General features: G+C 42.2%; 1 protein-coding gene across 1 annotated transcript; it reads left to right on the forward strand.

Annotated features, from left to right (window-relative positions):
- Nucleotides 1-4,835: 4,835 nt before the first annotated feature.
- LOC103651928 (uncharacterized) lies at nucleotides 4,836-24,179 on the forward strand. The gene is made up of 2 exons (XM_008677594.1): nucleotides 4,836-5,008; nucleotides 23,771-24,179. Exons 1-2 carry the CDS (start codon nucleotides 4,836-4,838, stop codon nucleotides 24,177-24,179), a joined length of 582 nt encoding a protein of 193 aa, XP_008675816.1.
- The last annotated feature ends 713 nt before the right edge of the window (nucleotides 24,180-24,892 follow it).

A 24,892-nucleotide genomic window follows, 5' to 3' on the forward strand; every position in this document is an offset into this window, starting at 1 on the left:
TCACACATAGAAAAAATTTGATCAAACTCTAGCTCCCGAGTGACTACAAACATGTTCGACATACCATATGGCGTCGTTAAACCCTAGTGGATCTACGCTGGTGAATACCAAATGCCTTGATTTATGCGTCGACTAGCTTGATGGCCTGAGGAGGAGGGGAGAAAGAGCTCGATGGAGGCATGCATCGTAAAGGCTACATACCTATGGGTACCGAACATGCTGCAACAACAAAGACAATGACTTGCGGGTCTGACTAACTCGGACTCAAACTGAGTAACTTGGACTTCGACGAGGGACTCAGATCGACGCTAGGGGACTCGGCCCACATGTCAGAACAAGATCAACACGTGTGAATAGAAAAGGAAATATGATGATTTTTGATAAGGGAGGTCTCTTTGAAACAACCACATATCCTAATATATAAGGGAGTCCACATGTAAAGACATAGGCATATATCCTTTATTTTAGGAGGGATCATTTTAGGTCAATCTCCATCCTTATCTAGTTGACAGTTGGGTAAGCTTTCTGTAATCTATCGTATCTCCTTCACTACCAAAAATAGGCTCTTTGCCGAGTGCAATATATCGAGCACTCGACAAAATAGTCTTTGTTGAGTGCCACTCTCAGCGAATAACGACACTCGACATAAACATCTTTTGCCGAGTGCAAAACACTCATCACATAATGACACTCGACAAAGGAGTCTTTGCCGAGTGTCAAGCTCTCGGTGTAACGAGGTGCACGACAAAGGACCATCAGCAGCCGTCAATAGCTGATGGCCGTTACCTATGTCGAGTGTCCGGAGCCGACACTTGGCAAAATTACCCCTTTGTCGTGTGTTCCCAGGTGGACACTCGGCAAAGAGAGTATTTGCCGAGTGTCTTTTGCTGACACTCGGCAAATTTTATTTTTATTTTTTTCCCCACTAAACTTTTATGGTGTGTTCCTACAGTATGTAGACCTACATGTTCAATTTTGGCATAGTTATCAAAATGTTTTCTATACCTATTAGATTTAGTTCGTTTAATTGAATTTTTTTGGATAATTCAGATTTGAACTGCAAGTCACTCGAAAAATTTAAAACACTAAATGAAAAAATGATATTCATATTATTTAGCACAAATTTCAATCTATTTCAGGAATAGACCAGAATTTTCGAGCACCATGCTAACGAAACAAGACCGTGAACTTGTGATCCAGTTGTTCTAAAATTGTACAAAACATAAACAAAGTCTGAAAATCCTATAACTTGTGGACATGTCATGATTCATATGCAGAGACTCTGATAAAAATTTGAAAATGTTTTGTGAAAGTTGTCACGTACTATGTGTAGAAACCTAGATCACCTCCATAGAAGTTTTATGATTTCATGTGCAAACTAGGTTATGTGTAGAAGCTCCTCCACCTCCGTTGTTCCCTGCAGCTGACCCTGCTCAGTTCCATAATCCTGTGAGTATCAAAATTTTAGTCCTTCATGATATATATTCATATGGTCTCACACATGCAATCTCTTTTCTATGCAGGGACAATTGGCGGTATCGAACAACCCTCACGCTACGCCCAGCCCTTCGTCGAACCAGTCTAGCCGCCCACCTCACTAGTGACATTGTGTTGGTGACATGTTTGAGAAACTTGTTGTGAGATACTTGTTTGTGAAACTTATTTGTTAAAGTTTTGTGAGATACTTGGTGAGACCTATGTTTGTGAAACTTGTGTGATGTGTTGATATTTGTGAGATATATGGTCTTAGTGATGCATGTGTTAATTCTGTGATATATGCGATGTCTATGATATGTATCTTTTGTTTGTTTGAATGGAATAGCGAAAACAAATAAAAGGGGTATTCTGGTCATTTTATTGAGTGTAACACTCGACAAAGAGGTACTTTGTCGAGTGTCATGACCATAGCACTCGGCAAAGAAGGCACACCTAGGAACTGATAAAGCTTCTTTGCCGAGTATTGTGGTTCAGGCACTCGGCAAAGGGACTGGCAAAGGGGCCCACTAGAGCCACCTTTGCCGAGAGCCCGTCCATCAGCCACTCGGCAATGAAGCTCGCTTTGTCGAGCGCCTATCATCGCACTCGACAAAGGGCTATGTGATATACTGGCCCAGTTCGATTGTTATATCTTGGCCCAAGGCTTAATAGAATTAATAGAGTACTCATATCAATAAGGTGCATCTTATTTTTCGGAAGTCTATCTCAAACCTCTGGTTAAGCGTGCTTGGCCTAGAACAATCTTGGGATGGGTGACTGGCCGAGAAGTCTTCTCGGGTGCGCATGAGTGAGGACAAAGTGTGAACAAAAGACCTGTGTTGGTCTGTGGGGATGGTCTATGATCCTTGAGGGCGACCAGAAGTAAGTACCACCGGTCCGGGAGTGTACGAGGAGTTAATATTAGTATCAAAGTCGACCCTCACGGTTTCACGGGCATGTGTGGGCTAGGGGTTTGGGTATATGGAGCATGGCGCATGTGGGCCCAGAGTGATCACATGGCATGGCATATGACAACACTGGACACACAAACGTGGCCAAGAGGAGAGGTTCCTGGTTTGAGGTGGACCGACTAGGATGTCGGTCTTCTAAGGGGGTGGATTGTGATATCCTGGCCAAAGGGTTAATAAAATTAATAGAGTACTCATATCAATAAGGTGCATCTTCTTTTCGAAAGCCTACCTTGAAAGAACCTCTAGGTTAAGCGTGCTTGGCCTAGAGCAATCTTGGGATGGGTGACTGTCTGGGAAGTCTTCTCGAGTGCGCATGACTCGTGTTGGTCTGTGGAGATGGTCTGTGATCCTTGAGGGCTGCCAGGAGTAAGCACTGCTAGTCTGGGAGTGGACGGGGTGTTACAGGCTGGCAAAAGGGTGTTGGAAACAATGACGCCTAAGAGGAGGGGGGTGAATTAGGACTTCTAAGAACTTCTTTCTAAACTAGGCCACAAATAAATCCCTAGAACAAAACCTATGCAAATAAGCAATCTAGAATGTGCAAACTAGGTTTTGTCTAAGTGTTGCTATCTCTACCGCAAAAACTAAGTTTCAATCCTAAATATTCTAACTAGAATGGAAAGATTGAAACTTAAGTACTTAATTTAAATGCGGAAGGTAAAAAGCAAAGGTAGAGATGCAAACTCTCTTGAATGATGCCAGTATTTTTACCGAGGTATCCGGAACCACGCAAGGTCCCGACTAATGTTGGTGCCCTACACAAAGGGTAGCCTACGCGGGGCCAAGCACCATGGATGAGTAAATCTGTAGAGAGCCGCGGACCTTCTCCACGTGCAAGTGGTTCTCCGCTTTTGGCTCCTCTCGGATTCTACCCGCCGTCTCCACTATCAAGCTTCTAGCCAAAACGCCGTGGGCCTCGTTCCCTCTGGTACACGATGGCGGCCATGACACAAACTTAGATGTCACGGTCTCGCAATACCCTCGCCTCACTCGATACAATTACAACTGCTCATACAAGAGCCTAGGGATTTTGTGGGTTTTTTCTAAACTCAATCAACTAACTAGGAATCACCTAAAGCAAGCGCATAAGTGGTCTAACTAACCTAAGCACTTCGCAAAGCACCTACGCTAATCACAGAGTGATTCTATTATGCACTTTGAAATGTCTATAACATGTGTTGGTATTTTGCTTGGACTCCCACACCATCAAATGTTCGGTGCCCTGGCCACGTCAGTCGACCGTTGAGGGATGCATCAGTCGACCGTTGATAAAGCTGTAGCCGACCATTGGCTACACTGTCCAGTGCACATCGGACAGTCCTGTGCTACAACACTCGACAGTCCAGTTTGCATACCTCTCTGCGCAGACTGTCCGGTGCACACCGGACATGTCTGGTGCGCCACCAGAGCGCTGGCTGACTGCCCACTTCTTGGATTTCTTCACTATTTTCTTGGGCTTCTTTTGGTCTTGAGTCTTGGACTTCTATGCATCTTTTAGGTCTTCTTTTGAGGTGTTGCATCCTCAGAGCCTTAATCCAATCCTCTTTGCATCCTGTGAACTACAAGCACAAACACTTGCAAACACATTAGTCCACAAGCTATGTTGATCATCAAACACCAAAATCAATTAGTTAAATGGGCCAAGGTCCATTTTCCTTACAATCTCCCCCTTTTTGGTGATTGATGACAACACAACCAAATCAAGCAAATATAACAAACATTTTGATGAAAATATGCAATCTACTTGCTATTTAAGACCAAAACTACTTGTAGAGCCAAAAACACTTGTAAGCTCAAGATTTTAAATTTTAAAATTTTGTGGTGTTTGGTGTTTGATATAATTTGAATTGCTTTGATCCCTAAAACTTCTCTCCCTTTAGAACCACACACTGAAGCTGAAGACATTAAAAACATATAGGATGCAAATAATAAGACTTGCCCTCTAAAAGATTACTCCCCCTAAAAGAGTGTTCTCCCCCTTTGAAATAATATTCTCCCCCTTTGTATGAAAGAAGACACACTCCCCCTATCGGAGATCCTCTACTTTGGAAAAAAGTACATGAGAAAGAGAGCAAACAAGACATGATCCTCTATAGACTAACTCCCCCTATGTATAGGTAAAAGATATATTTTAACAACATATGCATTTATGGCAACATGGGAAGCATAAGATGTGAAATATAGTCTAATAAAAATTCTAGAGAAGACATGTAAGTGATATCGATAGTAGAATGGAACCACTTGGATAAATACTTGTAGATATATTAAGGCGGTAAGGGGTAGGCTGCCTCTGACATGTTCTGCCTTCCAGCGATCTGGACCGTCCGATACGCCATAGAGGCCCTCTGTCGTCCGATGCGTACACTCTCTCCCCCCTCCACCCCCCCGATGCACACCCGCTCGCGATCCTTGTTTTTCCTCTCCTGTTCTGATCCAAAAAACCCTAGCCTCATCACCGTCCTGGTGCTCGCCTTCGACATGGTGTTCCCCCCCAAGGCCACGACTGACAACGTCGTGCTGCAGCGGTTCGCGCTGGCGCCCGCCGACCCGGCGTCTAACTCCACCATCTATGTAACACCCTGGGGTCCACAAACACCCCGGAATGCTACTAAACAACACTTCTGACATCTATATATAAAATTTCGGCAGCATCCCCTTTGCAAAATTGCATAAATGAGGGGGCAACAGGGTATAAACATATATCATGACAAAAACATACTAAGTATGATTAATCGGCTAGCGAAGAGAAGTTAAACATACGACATGAACTGAATTAACTAGTGCGCACGACTAGTTAAAAAAACAAACTTCCTTTGACAATAAGTTTCTAATTAAATCATGGCTGCGCCTGGGCAGCGTTATTGTGAGAGTGAAAGTGGACGTGCTGCTACTCCCCTCATTCCCAACATGTATCAAGTACCTGCATTGAGTAATGCAAGAGTGAGATGACACATCTCAGCAAGTAAAATAATATCAAACTGTTTAACCACATAAGAACATTGTTTTACCACCACTTGATTCCACAACTTTCTTATTACGAAGGTGCAGCACGTATACAACGTACAACACACCTAGTCACCACACCTCGCAGGTAGAAACCACAATAGTAACATATTAATGTCACACTTCATATATACCTCATGAATGCAAATGTCTACAAATGCAAGGATGACTTCTGCCTTCATACCTCTAAGGATATGAAGCCGCATCGAACCCCTCCTCGGGCAACGTACGATGCTAAAAAAAATGTACCGGTACGGTCGGACCATAAGATCACGACATAACTTCAAAATGCAAGATGGATGATGCGATGTGCATGTCATGCCTACAACACTTCATATAACGTGATTCAAAAAGATACTTCAACTTCATCCAAGATGGGAATCAACCACATATATCATTACCAAATTATGATCATCCACAATATTAGACAATTGAGAATTAATACTTCCAAACAAATAAACTTCATCATAGAATTCAATGATTAACATAATTAAAACTTATGCATACTCAATGACAGGGAATAGGATGCAAACCAAATGGTAGCAACCACCACTGTATTTACTTGCCTCTACCGGGAGTTCGGGCAAATCCCTAAGTACGATTCGGAAGTCCACCACCTGTTTTTGACACACAACTTAGTGCACCAATTTCACATAATCAGGCTCATAAACGACGCCGCACCTACGCACAAACTCAAACCCCGCCGCGGGTTACATCTCTCCCCACTCCCACCAAACTACAGCGGCGCTGCTTAATAATTTCATAACTTTAAAATTATGACAGCAGTTGTTGGGCCTGTGCTTCGTCGCCGAAGGTCTTCTAGGAAGAAGCGACCTTCGGCTGAAGCTGTTTGTGTAAGATGGCCGAAGGTCCCTCTTCATGAAGCTTCGGTATTACAAACCGACTTAAAGATAGAATGACCTTTTAGTCCATAAAGGTCTGAGTCAATGTTGTAAACTTTCATAAGGGACATACTTGTAATCTCTCACAGGCTGCGCCCTGTGCCTATAAATAGTGAACAGTATTCCTTTACTGTTCACGCATTCCGGTATTGGCAATCGCATCATTCGGGAACCAATCTTTGCCAAGGCAGAGGTATAACTGTATTCAATGATTAAATATACTGAGTGAATACAATGTGGTTCGTTTATGATTCGTTTACCTTTGATACTCTATATTTTATGTTATTTTATACAATCTATTAAACTACAATTACGAAGATTTAATCTTCGTAATCGTATTGTCATCAACCTTCGTCCAAGGTCCATTAATCCCCAAAGGAATAATGCTTCGTTGGATGAAGGACATTAACATTTAACACTTTATGTTGCCTTGTTCTTGATTCATAGCATTTGAGAACAAGTCTCCAACATTGGCGCCCACCTCCGGTGAACTCACTTCCACTTTTTGAGCTGATGGCTTCGTTCAATGATCAAGCTGGAGCTGCTTCGGACCCGAAGCTGGTACTCCCGATTACAGGTGGTTCGTCCTCAGAGCCAGCCAACAAAAAACAGAAGAAAGAAGCACAGAGAAGGGTACAGCATGTTGGGGTGCAAGGACCCTTCATCAAGTCAAGATGGTCTCACATTCCTATTACCTTCTCCCAAGAGGACCTTCAGCTCAAGGATTACCCACACAACGATGCCATGGTTATCTCTTGTGTTATCAAAGGATTTCTAGTCCACAATGTCCTGGTTGACACAGGTAGTGCAGCTGATATCATATTTGCTAAGGCCTTCAGACAAATGCAAGAGCCAGAAGATAAGATTCATGATGCCACACATCCTCTCTGTGGCTTCGGAGGAAGACAAATTGTAGCACTGGGCAAGATCACCATGTCAGTGACCTTCGGGTTCATCAACAATACTAGAACTGAGCAAGTTGTGTTTGACATTGTTGACATGGAATACCCTTACAATGCAATTATTGGTCGTGGCACCCTCAATGCTTTCGAAGCAATTCTTCATCCTGCTTATCTCTGCATGAAGATACCTTCGGATCAAGGACCCATCGCTATTCATGGAAGTCAGGAAGCTGCCAGAAGGGCCGAAGGAAACTGGACTGACTCAAAAGCAATCCATAACATTGATGGAGCTGAAGCTTGTGAACAATACAAATTCAGAAGAGAGAAAGCAGCTTCAGCAGATCAGCCGAAGCCCATGCTCTTATGTGAGGACATAGCAGAGCAGAAGGTGCTGTTGGGCTCTCAATTATCCGAAGAGCAAGAGAAAACCTTGATAAGGTTTTTGTTCAACAACAAAGATGTTTTTGCATGGTCAGCCAATGATCTCTGCGGAGTTAATAGGGATGTTATTGAGCATTCGCTCAATGTTGATCCATCCTTCAGACCTAGAAAGCAGAGGCTTCGGAAAATGTCAGATGATAAGGCCGAAGGTGCTCGTAACGAAGTCAAAAGACTCCTCAGTGCAGGAGTTATCAGAGAAGTAAAGTACCCAGAATGGCTAGCTAACACTGTTATGGTAAAAAAGGCCAATGGCAAGTGGTGAATGTGTATCGATTTTACAGACCTTAACAAGGCTTGTCCGAAGGAAGAATTCCCATTGCCAAGGATAGACTCTTTAGTTGATGCAGCAGCTTCTTCAGAGCTCATGAGTCTGTTAGACTGTTATTCAGGCTATCATCAAATCTGGATGAAGAGGGAAGATGAGCCAAAGACTAGCTTCATAACTCCAAGTGGCACATATTGTTATCTTCGGATGCCTGAGGGGCTCAAAAACGCTGGAGGAAGTTTCAGCAGAATGACTGCGAAGGTTCTCCAGTCTCAGATAGGCAGAAATGTGCTAACTTATGTTGATGACATCATTGTAAAAAGCACGAAGCAGGAGAATCATATTGCTGACTTGCAGGAGACCTTCGCCAGTTTCAGACAAGCTGGCTTAAAGTTGAATCCAGAAAAATGCGTCTTCGGAGTAAAGAAGGGGAAATTTCTAGGATGCTTGGTTTCAACAAAGGGAATTGAAGCTAATCCAAGTAAGATTGAAGCTATACTTCGGATGGAGCCACCAACTACAAAAAAGGGGGCTCAAAGATTGACAGGAAGGTTGGCATCTCTCAATAGATTCATATCCAGATCAGCAGAGAGAAACTTACCATTCTTCGAAGTGCTGAAGTCAGCCGAAGTCTTTCAATGGGGACCAATCCAGCAGAAGGCCTTCGAAGAGCTGAAGCAGTATTTAATAGATCTAACAGCACTAACTCCACCTATGCCAGGGGCTCCTTTATTATTATATGTGGCAGCTTCGCACTCAGCGGTAAGTGCAGCACTTGTCCAGGAGAAGCTTGATGGCCAAACCAGGAAACAGGTCCCAGTATATTTTGTATCTGAAGTTCTTAGTATATCAAAGAAAAACTACACAGAATTAGAAAAGGTGTTATATGCTGTTTTGATGGCATCCAGGAAGCTTCGGCACTATTTTCAAGCTTACAACATAATTATTCCTTCTTCACAACCTCTGAAGGATATTATGAGGAACCGAGAAGCTACTGGAAGGATTGGAAAATGGGCTGCAGAGCTCAATGAATTTTGTATTGAATATGTTCATAGATCTTCGATTCAGTCTCAGGCGTTAGCAGACTTCATTGCTGACTGGACGCCAGGGGCTCAGGAGGAAGAAGCAAATAAAGGCACCGAAGCATGGACAGTGTTTTGCGATGGGTCCTGGGGAACCTTCGGAGCGGGAGCGGCTGCTGTGTTGGTTTCACCTTCCAAAGTTAAAACTTGTTATGCGGCAAAGCTTGATTTTAGTTGCACAAACAACATTGCCGAGTACGAAGCCCTGCTTCTGGGGCTTCGGAAGCTAAAAGCAATGGGAATCAGAAGGGCTGTTCTTAAAACTGATTCCCAAGTTGTTTCGGGTCATATCGACAAGAGTTGCAAGGTTAAAGATCCGAAGCATGAAAAGTATCTGGACATAGTTCGGAGAGTTGAAGCTTCCTTTGAGGGATTTTCTGTCAAAAATATCCCTCAGGGACAAAATGAGCATGCTGATTTGCTGGCTAAGTCAGCAGCACAGGGGCTGCCCTTACCTTCGGATGTCTTCTTCGAAACAATAAAAGCACCTTCGGTGGAACTTCTTGAAAGAGCAGTCCTCAGTATATCTCCTGTTTATAGCGAAGATTGGAGGACTGAGATCATCTCTTATCTTCAGGGTAAATTCCTTTCAGACGACGAAGCCTATAACAGGAGGATAGAGGCAAGAGCTCGTCCATATGTCATGATAGAAGGAGAGTTGTACAAGCATGGAGTTTGTGCTCCGCTACTCAAGTGTTTATCCAGAACCGAAGGTATAGAGTTGATGAAAGAAATACATGCAGGCCTGTGTGGATCTCACATTGGATCTAGGCCGTTACTTGGAAAAATTTTCCGCCAAGGATTTTATTGGCCGAAGGCAGCTTCGGATGCAGCGGAATTAGTCCAAAAGTGCGAAGGTTGTCAGAAATGTGCACGAGATCAAAAACAACCTTCGTCTTTAACACAGCTCATACAACCCATTTGGCCATTGCAAAGGTGGGGCCTTGACTTGTTAGGTCCATTACCACCGGCCCAAGGGAACCTAAGATATGTTGTAGTGGCGGTGGAATATTTTTCTAAATGGATTGAGGCAAAGCCTTTAGCTACAATAACTTCGGCCACCGTCCAAAAGTTTTTCTGGCAGAATATTGTTTGTCGTTTCGGGGTACCAAAGGCTATCACTGTGGATAATGGAACACAGTTTGACTCCGAAGCTTTTAGGGATTTCTGTGATCAAATTGGTACGAAGATCCATTTTGCATCAGTCAGACATCCGGAGTCAAATGGACTCGTTGAAAGAGCCAATGGTATTATAATGACAGGAATAATGAAGTCAATCTTCAATCAACCAAGGGGAAAGTGGCCAGATCAGTTAACCAAAGTGGTGTGGAGCCATAATACAACAACATCAAGGTCTACAGGCTTTACCCCATTCAAGTTATTATTCGGTGACGAAGCAATAACTCCAGAAGAAGCTAAAACTGGATCAATAAGGGTAGTAGCTTCGGCAGCATCAGGTTCCGAAGCTGATTATTCTGTGGAAAAAGATGCTTTAGAAGGGATCAGGTTGCAAGCCGTGGAAAACATCAACAAATATCAAGCCGAAACAATTAAATGGCGAGATAGAAAGGTTCGGCTAAAGAATATTGAGCCAGGACACTTGGTGCTTCGGAGAGTGGCCAACCCAGAAACAGTGGGCAAGTTACAATTGAAATGGGATGGACCTTTCTTAGTAGCATCTTCGTCAAGACCCGGTTCATACAGATTGAAGGATATGGACGACAACGACATTCCTAGATCTTGGAATGCGGATGAGCTTCGGCGATATTATGTATAATTCGATGTAATTTTTCATATTTTTTATTTTTTATTTTTCTTTCATGGCACCCTTTTCCTTTCCGAAGGGGGAGAAAGGTTTTTAATGGGGCCATCACATGTAATTTCCTTTTTTAGTTCTATAAGAGCAAAACCCCCCAAGGAATGTAAATGTAAAAACTGAGAACGCACCATCGAGTGCCAAAAAGTAAAGGCGAAGAAGCTCCAAAGTCGTTCCTAAGGGAATGCAGAGCTTACAGCGAAAAGTCAACGCTGATTCCGCCAAAAGTAAAGGCGAAGAAGCTCCAAAGTCGTTCCTAAGGGAATGCAGAGCTTACAGCGAAAAGTCAACGCTGATTCCGCCAAAAGTAAAGGCGAAGAAGCTCCAAAGTCGTTCCTAAGGGAATGCAGAGCTTACAGCGAAAAGTCAACGCTGATTCTGCCAAAAGTAAAGGCGAAGAAGCTCCAAAGTCGTTCCTAAGGGGATGCAGAGCTGAGGTGTGATTAAGGAAATAATGGCTATGAGTATGGCTTGAGGTGTGATTGTTTGGCCATTCATTTGCACATTGCATTACATCATAACATTTGCATTCATAAACATTCATCTAGGCATATGTAGGATAATCATCTTCATGGTATAAGCGGTTGCTTCGGAAAGAAAGAGGAGGGGAAGAAAGAGCTTCGTGTATAAAAAGGAGAGCTTCGGAAAGAAGGAAAATGTTGTTTTCTATGCTTCGTTGCGTACGAAAAGAAGGGAAGGTGTTTTTTCGCCTTCGGCTCAAAAAAGAAAATTTCGTCCACATCAAAGCATTTCTCATACATCAATGGAAGGATAAGGATATATTACAAGGTATGAACAGAATTCATTAAAGACAAGTTTTAGTTACATTTACAAAAGTTATCTCAAAAGTTTCTCAAGTACTGTCTACAGTCTACTGTTTAATCTCCAAGGAGCTTCAGCTTCGGCGTCATTTTTAATCATCGGCTTCGGCTTCATCATCCTACATGAATAAGGTCGTTGAAAGTCAAAATCAAGCTTGCAAGAAAAGGTAAGCACAAGGTATGGTTTCTTACTGGTTCAAGGTGGCTACGAGCTTCGTCTCCAGCCTTTTCTCGCCCACCTTTTGTCCATATCATTTTTACAAATCTATTAGAGATACTTCGGGCGAGATCAGGAATGTCATCCAGGATTGATGGTGATAAAGTGAAATTTGGCCTATTGACAATTCTTCCATGATCGCAGCCAGCTTTCAGGAAGGCTGCAGCAGTGCCTCGAGAAGCCACCCAGGCACAGAAGTCACCGTGCCCAGCTATGACTTCGTCGAGCTCGTCAATCTCACCCTCAATATGTTCGAAGGTCTTCGGTAAATCTTCAGCTGAGGGGACGAATTTTTCACTGCTGGCTCCAACTGAGTGAAATTTTTTTCTTAATCGATGAATGCATTTGTTGCTAAATTCCAGACATTTTTCTTGAAGGCTTGTCAATAGTTTTCTCAAATCCGAATTTTGTTGAGCTTCGGCTTCAAGTTTTGCATTAAGATCTTGCTTTTCTCGTTCGAACTGTTCAGACTGGCGGAGAAGCTTTGTGTTCAGTTCTGCTATTTTTGCTTCAGCTTCTGCCAATGAACCTTCGGTTGCCTGGAGCTCAAAGTTCTTTTTCTCGATAACATCCGATTGCTCCTTTATTTTGCTTTCCAAATTTTCAATTATAACTTCGTGTTTCTTGTCTTCAAAATCTTGCTGCATTTTCAAGGCTTTGCTCAATAGCATACTCTGCACGGAAACAACTTTCGTCAGACACGTTCTCGTTATTAGAAAAAATAAAGGTTAAGGGAAAAATAGTTCACCTTGAAATTGGAATAAAATAAGCTACCAACGATATGCTGTCGTCGGTAGCGGCTGATGTCTGTTTCTAGCTTCGGAAAACCGATACTCTTTGACAGAGTACCGATAACTTTGGCCCCAGTTTGATCTCGAATACAATCTAATTTTTCGTCATCAATGCCTCCGAAGAGGAGTGCTCCAGGTTTGTATCCGCAGGATTTTGCATATTCTCTAAGCTCTTCTCTTTCAGCTTCTGACAATTCTTCTCCAACTAAATTCTGGAATATAAACGCTTCGTTCTCTGAAGCTTCATCAGCAATTTCTTTCCCTTTCTCCGACGCTGCGGTCGCGGCCTCTTCGGCGGCGGTGGTGGCTTCTTCTGCAGCCATGTCTAGCAGTATTTTGTCAATGTGTGCGATTGTGCTCTCTAGGTTCAAATCTTCAGCTGCGGCAGCTTCGGCAGCTGCGACCTCCGAAGGTACAATTTCAATATATGTCCCCTCCGCAGCCGCTGGTGTTTTCTGAGCTGAACCTCTTGGCGGTGTCTTGTCAATTACTTCTGTCACAGTGATAATTCTTTGTCTTTTCGCTTTGATTACTTGCTTCGATTTTTCGGGCTCCTTGTCCTTCTGAAAAAACTTTGTCAGTCGGGGCCTCAGTGGACTTAGCTTCGCAGGTAAGGATTCAGTCATTACCTTCAGAATTTCCTCAACGTCAGCGACAGAGGGTGATGCGGGGGTTTCTTCTTCGGATATTTTATGCTTCGGAGAAGATGCTTTCTTCCTCTTCGGAATTTTCTTCTTTGATAGTTCTTTTTCATCTTCATTTAAGGCTTCAGTTATCCTCTTCCTTTTTTGGCCTCCGGCACCTTTGTTCAGATTTTCGTAATCAGGGTATTCGAAACCCAGGGCGTCCAGCACTCGGTTTAGTCTTCGCTTCGGACGGGTGCCGAAGGCTGCGGTCATCAATTGATCTTCTTTTTTAGAATAATTGCCAAGTATTTCATTGCACATCGCTTCAATCGTTTCCAGCCACTCTTGGCAAGGTGTTTTAAAGTATTTCTTAAACTTGAAGTAGTAAGGTAAACGTACAAGTTCACCTTCTTTCTTTTCCCCTTGTAGCTTCGGCATTTCCCATTCTTTTAAACTGGGAAAAACTTTGAAAGCCAAAAACTCTTGAACCAGGTCCCTTGTGCTGATATGCTCTGCAATAATTCTGAATTCATTCATTGCTTGTTGCGTTGGACCTTCGGGTGTCATATTGCAGCGAGGTCGCGTTTCTCCGAAGATTAATTCGAGTGGACTTTGCACAAGTTTTTCCTTGTCGTCATCAACCTTAACATAGAACCACTCTGATTTCCAGCCTGCTGCCCATTTGCTTCGGTAGCTAATTACAGGAAACTTTGTAGATTTCCGATAGGCGAAGTTATAGCAACCAAAATTGTCGTGCAATCCATCCTTTCTAGCCTTCGTTTGATAATGCAACTCGTGAACCCGGCAAAAGCTGTCCACAAATGGTTCCACTGCTTGGCTTCGGAGTGCCCAGATATAAACAATAAGTCTGACAATAGCGTTGGGGGTCAGCTGGTGAAAATAAATACCGAACCTCTTCAGTACCTCTGCAATAATCCCATGTAGGGGGAATCTTAATCCAGCTTTTAGAAAGCTTTTGAAAATAACAATTTCATCCTTCTCCGGCTTTGGGGTAGTCTCTTCTCCCCCGAAGCGCAATAGCTTCTTCTGATTTTCAGTAAAAAAGCCCGATTTTACCATCTTGGACAGATCAGCTTTCGAAACAGTAGATTTCCCGAAGTCCAAATGGCTGGGTTTGCTTGGCATAGCAATGCGATAATCATCTTCGGGATCAGTTTCCTCAATATCTTCTTCCTCTGCTTCAGCGATTGCTTGTTCTGCATCTTCACTAGGAATCTTTTCCGAAGTCACTAGTCCGGATCGTTGCATGGCTTCGGAAATGGGGACAGTCTCCGAAGCTTCAGTTTCGTCCCCCTCACGTTCAACCCTGGCGGTAGAGCGCACTCTGGCCATTTAATTATGAACTTGTGGAACTTTAATACTTTCTTCCTCCGAAGCAGGTTTCAAACAGGAGCTTCGTTCGATCCCGACAGACAAGCTTCGGCGACGGTTAAAAATTTTGGCAGCAAAACAGTGCAAATAGCAATGAATGCTGTGGTAACTTCACACCTACTCGTCTGTTTATATAGTGCGGCAGGTAAGAAGGCGAAGCGCCAGGATTTTTACACCAGGCGGGCACCCGCTTGCACTCACTGTGCGGTGGACCGCAGAGACCGAACAGTAACTCTGCAAGGTGGGGCCGATACACGCTGAGAAATTGAATCGTTTCTCGACAACGAGCTCAGGGAAGGTGTTTTTTAGACCTTCGGCGCTCCGAAGCTTAAGAAACTTTTTTCACGGATCAAGCTCGTTACGAAAAACGATCTAGCACCGCGAAAGGGGCTACTGTTGGGCCTGTGCTTCGTCGCCGAAGGTCTTCTAGGAAGAAGCGACCTTCGGCTGAAGCTGTTTGTGTAAGATGGCCGAAGGTCCCTCTTCATGAAGCTTCGGTATTACAAACTGACTTAAAGATAGAATGACCTTTTAGTCCATAAAGGTCTGAGTTAATGTTGTAAACTTTCATAAGGGACATACTTGTAATCTCTCACAGGCTGCGCCCTGTGCCTATAAATAGTAAACAGTATTCCTTTACTGTTCACGCATTCCGGTATTGGCAATCGCATCATTCGGGAACCAATCTTTGCCAAGGCAGAGGTATAACTGTATTCAATGATTAAATATACTGAGTGAATACAATGTGGTTCGTTTATGATTCGTTTACCTTTGATACTCTATATTTTATGTTATTTTATACAATCTATTAAACTACAATTACGAAGATTTAATCTTCGTAATCGTATTGTCATCAACCTTTGTCCAAGGTCCATTAATCCCCAAAGGAATAATGCTTCGTTGGACGAAGGACATTAACATTTAACACTTTATGTTGCCTTGTTCTTGATTCATAGCATTTGAGAACAAGTCTCCAACAGCAGTGGTAACAAACAAAAACTCCAGAGGCATCTACATAAAATTCCCCACAAGTTTTGTATATAATTTATAATTAAATTGCAACATCTAATTAGCCCAAAACAGTCCACAAGATGAACCCTGTAATATGTTTTTTTGTCTTTTGGACAACGACATACCCGGATTCAAACAACGATATCTTTTAAAATATAATTCCAAATCAAGCGTATAAGTACTCATTGGAAAGATAAGACAAAACCCTACATGATTATCATACTGGTTAATACTAATTACCCACGAAATATTCCCAGAAACTGCTAATACTACTGCTGTTCACTCACCTGAAAAAATCTGTTTTTTTGGACAGCAACATAACCGGATTCAAACAACGATATCTCCTAAATTATAACTCCAAATCGAGCGCATAAGTACTCGTTGGAAAGGTATGACAAAGCTCTACATGATTCTCCCACTGATCCCCACTAATTGCTCACGAAAAATTCCCAGAAATCCCTAGAACTACTGCTGTTCGTCCACCCACTAAATTTCTGGACAGCACCTCAACCAAATCGCATAGGTAAACATATAACCAATTGGATTGCAGCACAAATACCACAAAATGATCACGAAAATCACCTTGGGTTCCTCCTTTCCTCCTTCTTTTCTTATTTCTTCCTCCCTCCAAACTCCCATGGAAGACTCGCACCCACACGACGGACACCAAGTGGGGAGGCTCCACCTTGGAGAGGAAGAAGTGGGGGCGGCTAGGGTTGAGGGGTGGCGCTGCAATCACTTGGGGAAGAAGGAGAGGGATTGGGGTGGCTGCAAGAGTGGAAGAGAGGAAGAGAGAGGGGGGACGGCCAAAGGGGTGGGGGAGTGAGAGGGAGGGGGCGGCTAGGGTTAAGGGGGGAACTCATGGGCTCCCCACCGCCGGATCGAGATCCACGGCCCAAACTCGCTCTCACGTCTGCTCCCGACCGCAGCGCACAAATCCAACAAGTATTCTACTGTTTTAATGGTGAATACTTCCTAAAAAACTCCAACCCCAACTACACAGATCACGAAAGAAAAGGGAAAAATAAATTTAACTTCTTTTCAGAAAATTGGGTATCACACTCTACCCCCCTTAAAAAGAATTCGACCTCGAATTCCGACGCTTCTATCGGAACGACAAGGAAAGATCAATGAATCAACAAAACTCACACATAAAGAAAGGTTCGGGTACTTCTGCCACATCAGCTCCTCAAGCTCCTAGGATTCTAAGATACACAGCAGACGACACTCTAGAGTCTGGTCTTGCTACACAGGAATCGGCTCTAGCTCGATTTGATGGTCTGGATTCCGCAAATACTTCCTCAACATAAAGACATGGAATACATGGTGTACTCTGATCATAGACTCCGACAATTGTAGGTGCTAAGCCAAGCTGCCAACTCGGGCTAAGATAGTAGACGGTCCTATATAACTCGGACAAAGCTTTCCTCACACCAAATCAACATTGACACATGCAAGTACTTCAATGAATATATATATGAATGCAATACATACTGTGCTCAAATAGCCTAAACCAAACCTATCCAAACAAGAGTAACTTCAAAAGATCAATTTAATGCTTGCATATTTCTAGACAGCAGCACAACGGTTATTTGTTTTCCTCATAACTCACAAAATATGCATCCAATAGAAGTAAACTAGGACTTTATGGAAAGCTTACAAAGTCCACTATACCCTTGGTATTATCATCACCACAAGATTTGACACTTAGAAAGGCCAAACAATGCGAAACGTAAATTTTGTCCAGACTTGGACAGAATTCAACTACTCACTTCAAAAATCCATAATTGGAGTCTCAGTCATCCAATTCAGGCGCTCCTAGACTTTTTAGAAAGCCAGTAAAATTGTCTATATTTCATTTATAAACCTATCAGGTTAATTCAATGCATATGAAGATCAAAAGACATAAGAAAGGCTTTGTTGTCCAAATTTGGACAGATTCAAAGATTCCAATTAAAACAGCTGTAGCTTAACTTATAGGTCAATAAAAAGGGTGATCCAAAATTTGTTGGAAAGCTTAAGGAAAGTACTACCACTTCTTTATAATTTATAAGAACTGATTCGAAGTTTAACTTGGGCAAACAAGGTCGGTTTCGAAATCTATACAGAATCTGGATAGACTCCAAGACTAGACTTGAGAAAATCATAACTCCCAAACTACTAGACCTATGGTCATGAAATTTTACACAAGCAAGATGAAGAAGTTGGCTACAACTTTTATATACAACACCTCTACCGAAAACATGGTGTAATTCATTGAACTAGCGGCATAACCAAAACTGGTCATGTAGTCCCAAACAGCAAGCAATAGATTTATTCAGGTTCTATACTCTTCTAAAATTAAGCGTTCATCGAAGGACTAATAACTTTAGGTTCTTCATTACGAGACACTTAGAGCCAACATAAGGGTAGAAGCAATATGCTTACTTTTTAAATCATTTTAAGCCTGATCTCACATTATGCAAGCAAGAATCGATTTAAGCATACCATGTCTGCCCACATATCCATCCAAGCACATTCTATACATTATATCATCCCATCGAAGAACTCTCTCTTTTTTTAATTATACTATGCATATATATATCCATCCAATAACTCACACAATCTGCATCTCCACCTAGACTTCACATGACGTAACTATTTCATACTTACGCAAACACGCCAAGACCAGAAAACATGGCTTCACAACAATACGTACTGGCCTATTCAAATATCCCTCGCTATCTCTCTGTTTCAGCCCACGCTCCGCATATACAATAACAAGATAACTATCACAACCACTACATCTATTCCCTCCCACCATACAACATAATTAACATGGATTGAGAAAGAGCTCACCATAACTAAACCAAACTCCCAAAGAAATATCCCTAAATAGAAAATTGACAATCAACAGCACAAGTGCTCATTCTGTCTCTACCTCTTTCACTATAAAAGCAATGATAACAAAGAAATATTGTAAAATCATCTAAACTTCATGACCTACAACTTTTGTATTCAAAGGATAAACAAAGTTTTATTTTATCTCCATTTTTTTAATTTGACTTGTAAGGCGACATACATGATCTGCCACCAGAACCTGACGGAACATGACCCATAAATTCAAAACCTCATAACTCTCTGCATCTAACAAAATTTTACAAATATAAACTCATTGAAAAGATTATAACATTCCCTAAAACTTTTATTATAATGAGTGTCTCAGAATTGGTTTCCAAACCGATAAAATAATGCAACTGCTTTGTTGCAAAACTGATAGGTTAGAAACAATGGACAACTAAAATTCAAAATACTATAACTCCTGCTATACTCAACTTAAAACTACAACGAACACGCGTTGGAAAAGTTTGAAAATTGACCATGACTTTTGCAATAAAGTTGCACCCAAATTTATCTTTATAGCCCTCAACTCTGCATGACCTACAGCTAAACTCAGCCTGAGATACTGCACATCAGAGATTCGACTTATATCCGGACGACCACCTCTCCCAATCTATTTAACAGACAATTACAAGTAAATACCCATTAAAAGGTACTAAGAAAAACTAAAAGTTTTTCTTAAAGAGAATTCCCAAATTTGGGCTCTGAAACTATCAAAACGCGGTCGATTTATTAGTGGTTTTAACGACACCTAAAGTTCAGACACAACGGTGCAACAACTTCAGAGTAGCCTAACTCCAATTATATGCAATGAAAATTACAAACCAATACTCTTTGGGAAGATCATGAAATTACTAAAACTTTCATAATCCAACAAAACCCAAAATTTTCCGTATTCAATGTCTATACTTTCGTACAAAATTAAGGCTGCTTTAGGAAACCCATAACTCTCAAATGTTTAGACCAAACTGGGTGATTGAGCATCCTATGCAAAGATGAAGAAATCTACTACAAAACATTCTAGATAAGTGAAGCCTGATTCAGCCTCCAACTAATTTAAAATGACTCCCAAAACAAAAACAACACCTTACCCATAATAAAAATCAATATAAAATAAAACCCAAGGCATTGGCAGGTGCGATCAACACTAGGATTTTCCACTACCAAATGGGGATGCAACTCCCCAAAACCTTTAAGCAACACTTTACCTAATAGGTTAGAACACTAAGCACAACAATCAACAAATTCAACAACCTCGTTTGCTAATGCCACTAAGGTCAAACATCCATGTATCGACAATGTATGAAACACCTGACATACCCGCCTCTAGCACTATAAAACATGGTGGTTATTACACTAGAATCCAACTATTAGAGCTCTCCACAACTATTCTGTTGACGTGAAGCAAATGGTGCTCATGTCATGTAACGTCTTTTCCTCCTCTCAAAAGAGATAAAATTTGCAATACTCATAAAGCAATGGAGGGATAACAACAAGAAAAACTAATGTACTTCTTAACACAGACTCATGCAAAAGCTTCATAAATATTACTTTCAATACTAAAATAATAACACGATACTATGCTCAACAGGAGTAATTGGACGTCAATAAGACAATCCACATAACCAAGCTACCTTTATTAACCTCACATACCACAAAACCTACTATTACTGCACTTGAACAATTTGTACCTCGTGATATCACAGGATGCATTCAAAGTAGTAGACATACATGATCTATCAAACCATCATTCATATAAGAAAAATCTCAATCCGATGCAACAACCCCATCATTAAAGAGATAGATGACTAACAAACATAAGCAACTCCCAATTAAGCATTGACTTCGTTTAAGATAAAGCGGTCCAAATAATGATTCAACAAGCATGCATAGAGAAACTGCTCATAAAGAAAATCGAACTGCCATACAATGTTGGCAAATAAAAAAAATATAAAACGGGTTGTCAATATCGCCCACATGACTAGCCTGCAACAACTAAAAACTATGCATAGCCTTTATGGCTATTGAAACAAGCCATAGAAGGAAAACATGCACGACATAAAATCCACTTGAAACCACCCTATTTATTGTTAAAAATAAGGTTGCACATAATAAGAAAACCTATCAGGTAGACATGGTTGGACTTATCAATCTACGTCATCTCACAAATTCACTCGAGTTCTACCAGTCTAAAGATTTCATAGACATTACAATGTTGCCTCTGCTCTATAGAGACAAACCAATTTTATACTAAGATCAAGTTAGCAAGTAGCCACACTAGCCTAAAAAAAGTGAGGTGCAAAGCATTGCACCCATGGAAATATTACATTGATAAGTTGGGTTGTAACCCAACAGTCAATTAAACTCAACAACACCATAAAACTACATTATATAGTGTTTTCACACTACACCAAGTCGGACTAGACCCACTATACACAAGCTCAATAAACAATCGGTCCTATAAGTACAAGAACCCAAGAATCCTTTTGGGAAAAAAACATCCACAGTCAAGCATATAGAAATATATGATTGTAATAGCTCAGAGATTTGAAAACATTGCATCCCAAAAAAACATCATGACGATATGTATATAAAACAAGTACATTAGTAGCTTCACTTGCATAATATCTTCAATAACAACCACATCAAGAAACCAATATTAAATAGAAGTAACATATCATATCAAGCATTACGTCATTAACGACATACCCCATCAAACCATAAAGGGATTTGGAGTAAGGAAGTTCTAGTCATCTATACAATAAAATACTAATATGAAAGATATACGAAGCCATACCCTTCCTATATGTGCAAGTGTGTCAAATTTATCTTCAAATTGCGTAGAATCTAAAGCCTTCCCTTTGATACCAACTGTAACACCCCGGGTCCACAAACACCCCGGAATGCTACTAAACAACACTTCTGACATCTATATATAAAATTTCGGCAGCATCCCCTTTGCAAAATTGCATAAATGAGGGGGCAACAGGGTATAAACATATATCATGACAAAAACATACTAAGTATGATTAATCGGCTAGCGAAGAGAAGTTAAACATACGACATGAACTGTATTAACTAGTGCGCACGACTAGTTAAAAAAACAAACTTCCTTTGACAATAAGTTTCTAATTAAATCATGGCTGCGCCTAGGCAGCGTTATTGTGAGAGTGAAAGTGGACGTGCTGCTACTCCCCTCATTCCCAACATGTATCAAGTACCTGCATTGAGTAATGCAAGAGTGAGATGACACATCTCAGCAAGTAAAATAATATCAAACTGTTTAACCACATAAGAACATTGTTTTACCACCACTTGATTCCACAACTTTCTTATTACGAAGGTGCAGCACGTATACAACGTACAACACACCTAGTCACCACACCTCGCAGGTAGAAACCACAATAGTAACATAGTAATGTCACACTTCATATATACCTCATGAATGCAAATGTCTGCAAATGCAAGGATGACTTCTGCCTTCATACCTCTAAGGATATGAAGCCGCATCGAACCCCTCCTCGGGCAACGTACGATGCTAAAAAATGTACCGGTACGGTCGCACCATAAGATCACGACATAACTTTAAAATGCAAGATGGATGATGCGATGTGCATGTCATGCCTATAACACTTCATATAACGTGATTCAAAAAGATACTTCAACTTCATCCAAGATGGGAATCAACCACATATATCATTACCAAATTATGATCATCCACAATATTAGACAATTGAGAATTAATACTTCCAAACAAATAAACTTCATCATAGAATTCAATGATTAACATAATTAAAACTTATGCATGCTCAATGACAGGGAATAGAATGCAAACCAAATGGTAGCAACCACCACTGTATTTACTTGCCTCTACCGGGAGTTCGGACAAATCCCTAAGTACGATTCGGAAGTCCACCACCTGTTTTTGACACACAACTTAGTGCACCAATTTCACATAATCAGGCTCATAAACGACGCCGCACCTACGCACAAACTCAAACCCCGCCGCGGGTTACATCTCTCCCCACTCCCACCAAACTGCAGCGGCGCTGCTTAATAATTTCATAATTTTAAAATTATGACAGCAGTGGTAACAAACAAAAACTCCAGAGGCATCTACATAAAATTCCCCACAAGTTTTGTATACAATTTATAATTAAATTCCAACATCTAATTAGCCCAAAACAGTCCACAAGATGAACCCTGTAATCTGTTTTTTTGTCTTTTGGACAGCGACATACCCGGATTCAAACAGCGATATCTTTTAAAATATAATTCCAAATCAAGCGTATAAGTACTCATTGGAAAGATAAGACAAAATCCTACATGATTATCATACTGGTTAATACTAATTACCCACGAAAAATTCCCAGAAACTGCTAATACTACTGCTGTTCACTCACCTGAAAAAATCTGTTTTTTTGGACAGCAACATAACCGGATTCAAACAACGATATCTCCTAAATTATAACTCCAAATCGAGCGCATAAGTACTCGTTGGAAAGGTATGACAAAGCTCTACATGATTCTCCCACTGATCCCCACTAATTGCCCACGAAAAATTCCCAGAAATCCCTAGAACTACTGCTGTTCGTCCACCCACTAAATTTCTGGACAGCACCTCAACCAAATCGCATAGGTAAACATATAACCAATTGAATTGCAGCACAAATACCACAAAATGATCACGAAAATCACCTTGGGTTCCTCCTTTCCTCCTTCTTTTCTTATTTCTTCCTCCCTCCAAACTCCCATGGAAGACTCGCACCCACACGACGGACACCAAGCGGGGAGGCTCCACCTTGGAGAGGAAGAGGTGGGGGGCGGCTAGGGTTGAGGGGTGGCGCTGCAATCACTTGGGGAAGAAGGAGAGGGATTGGGGTGGCTGCAAGAGTGGAAGAGAGGAAGAGAGAGGGGGGCGGCCAAAGGGGTGGGGGAGTGAGAGGGAGGGGGCGGCTAGGGTTAAGGGGGGGAACTCATGGGCTCCCCACCGCCGGATCGAGATCCACGGCCCAAACTCGCCCTCATGTCTGCTCCCGACCGCAGCGCACAAATCCAACAAGTATTCTACTGTTTTACTGGTGAATACTTCCTAAAAAACTCCAACCCCAACTACACAGATCACGAAAGAAAAGGGAAAAATAAATTTAACTTCTTTTCAGAAAATTGGGTATCACAATCTCCTTCAACGTCACCGCCACGGTGTCGCTCCGGAACCCCAACATGTACCGGTTCATCGAGTATGGCGCGCTCGCCGTGACCTTCTCCTTCAACGGCACCTGCTTCGACGACTCTGCGTCCGTGTCGGGGTTCAAGCACAAGGCGCGGAAGACGGCGACACAGAGCGTGAGAGTCGGCGGCGTGGGCAAGCCCATCAAGCTGACCAGGCCCGGTGTGGGTGAGTTCCGGGTGGAGAACGACATGGGCAGCTTCGGTGTGGAGATGTGGCTGGACACGGTGCTCCAGTACAAGGGTCGGTCCCACCCCACCTTCACGCCTCCTCGTATCGTCGCAACCGCAGATCTGGCCAACGGCCCCCGACCGATCGACCCCCTCCCCCTCGGTGCGGCGAGGTGCAGGTGAGGCTCGTCCTGTTCAGCGGCTTCTTCTGCTTTGGTAATTTTCTTCATCCCCAACGCCATCGTCCCCAGCGAGTGGCCTCACAACAGCACTAACCAGGGAGGGAGCCCCGTCCGTTCCCGTCGTCCCCAGCGAGCGGCCTCACAACAGCACTAACCCAACCTCTTCACGTTCTTCCGGGACTGGGGGTGGCGGGATCCTCAGCTGCTAACTCCAACCCCCTCTGATTTAGTTTCCTAATAATTAAAAACGTGATAAATATGTCCCCCTCCCTCTGTTCCCCTTCCTCCCCCCGTGCAATTCCCACGACCGCTGCATCCAGTTAGTTGCGTTGTGTATTAGGGAACTCCACGTGGGAGGTCACATCTGCTCGTCTCATTTATATCTTTCTTTCCTTCCTGTGTAATTAACTGATTGTTTCTTCAAGACAAGAGATTTGTTCCTCTTCTTGCTTCTCTTTTTCCAAGAGATTGATAGCTGTTGTAGTGTTGTGTACTTGTGTGTGCTTTGAAGAATATTTGTAGGAGTGGAGAAGTTCAATTGGATGTGCAGAAATTTTTGGAAATTTGCAACGATGGATACGCTGTCAGTTGTCTGTGATCTGGGCAATACCTTGGGAAGCAGGAGGCATTGACTTGGCGACCGGATGAGCAGACTTCTCGCAGTCAACTGAACTGAACCGCATCTGTCTACTCTGAGTGCGTTTGGATGAAGAT

This window comes from Zea mays, chromosome 3, assembly GCF_902167145.1.
Source record: "Zea mays cultivar B73 chromosome 3, Zm-B73-REFERENCE-NAM-5.0, whole genome shotgun sequence".
NCBI lineage: Eukaryota > Viridiplantae > Streptophyta > Magnoliopsida > Poales > Poaceae > Zea > Zea mays.

Excerpts from the sequence above, each read along its gene's own strand:
- LOC103651928 (XM_008677594.1), top strand. The coding sequence starts at position 4,836 with ATGCACACCCGCTCGCGATCCTTGTTTTTCCTCTCCTGTTCTGATCCA. Across the intron at positions 5,009-23,770 it reads GCCGACCCGGCGTCTAACTC|CACAATCTCCTTCAACGTCA; the intron begins CACCATCTATGT and ends AAAATTGGGTAT.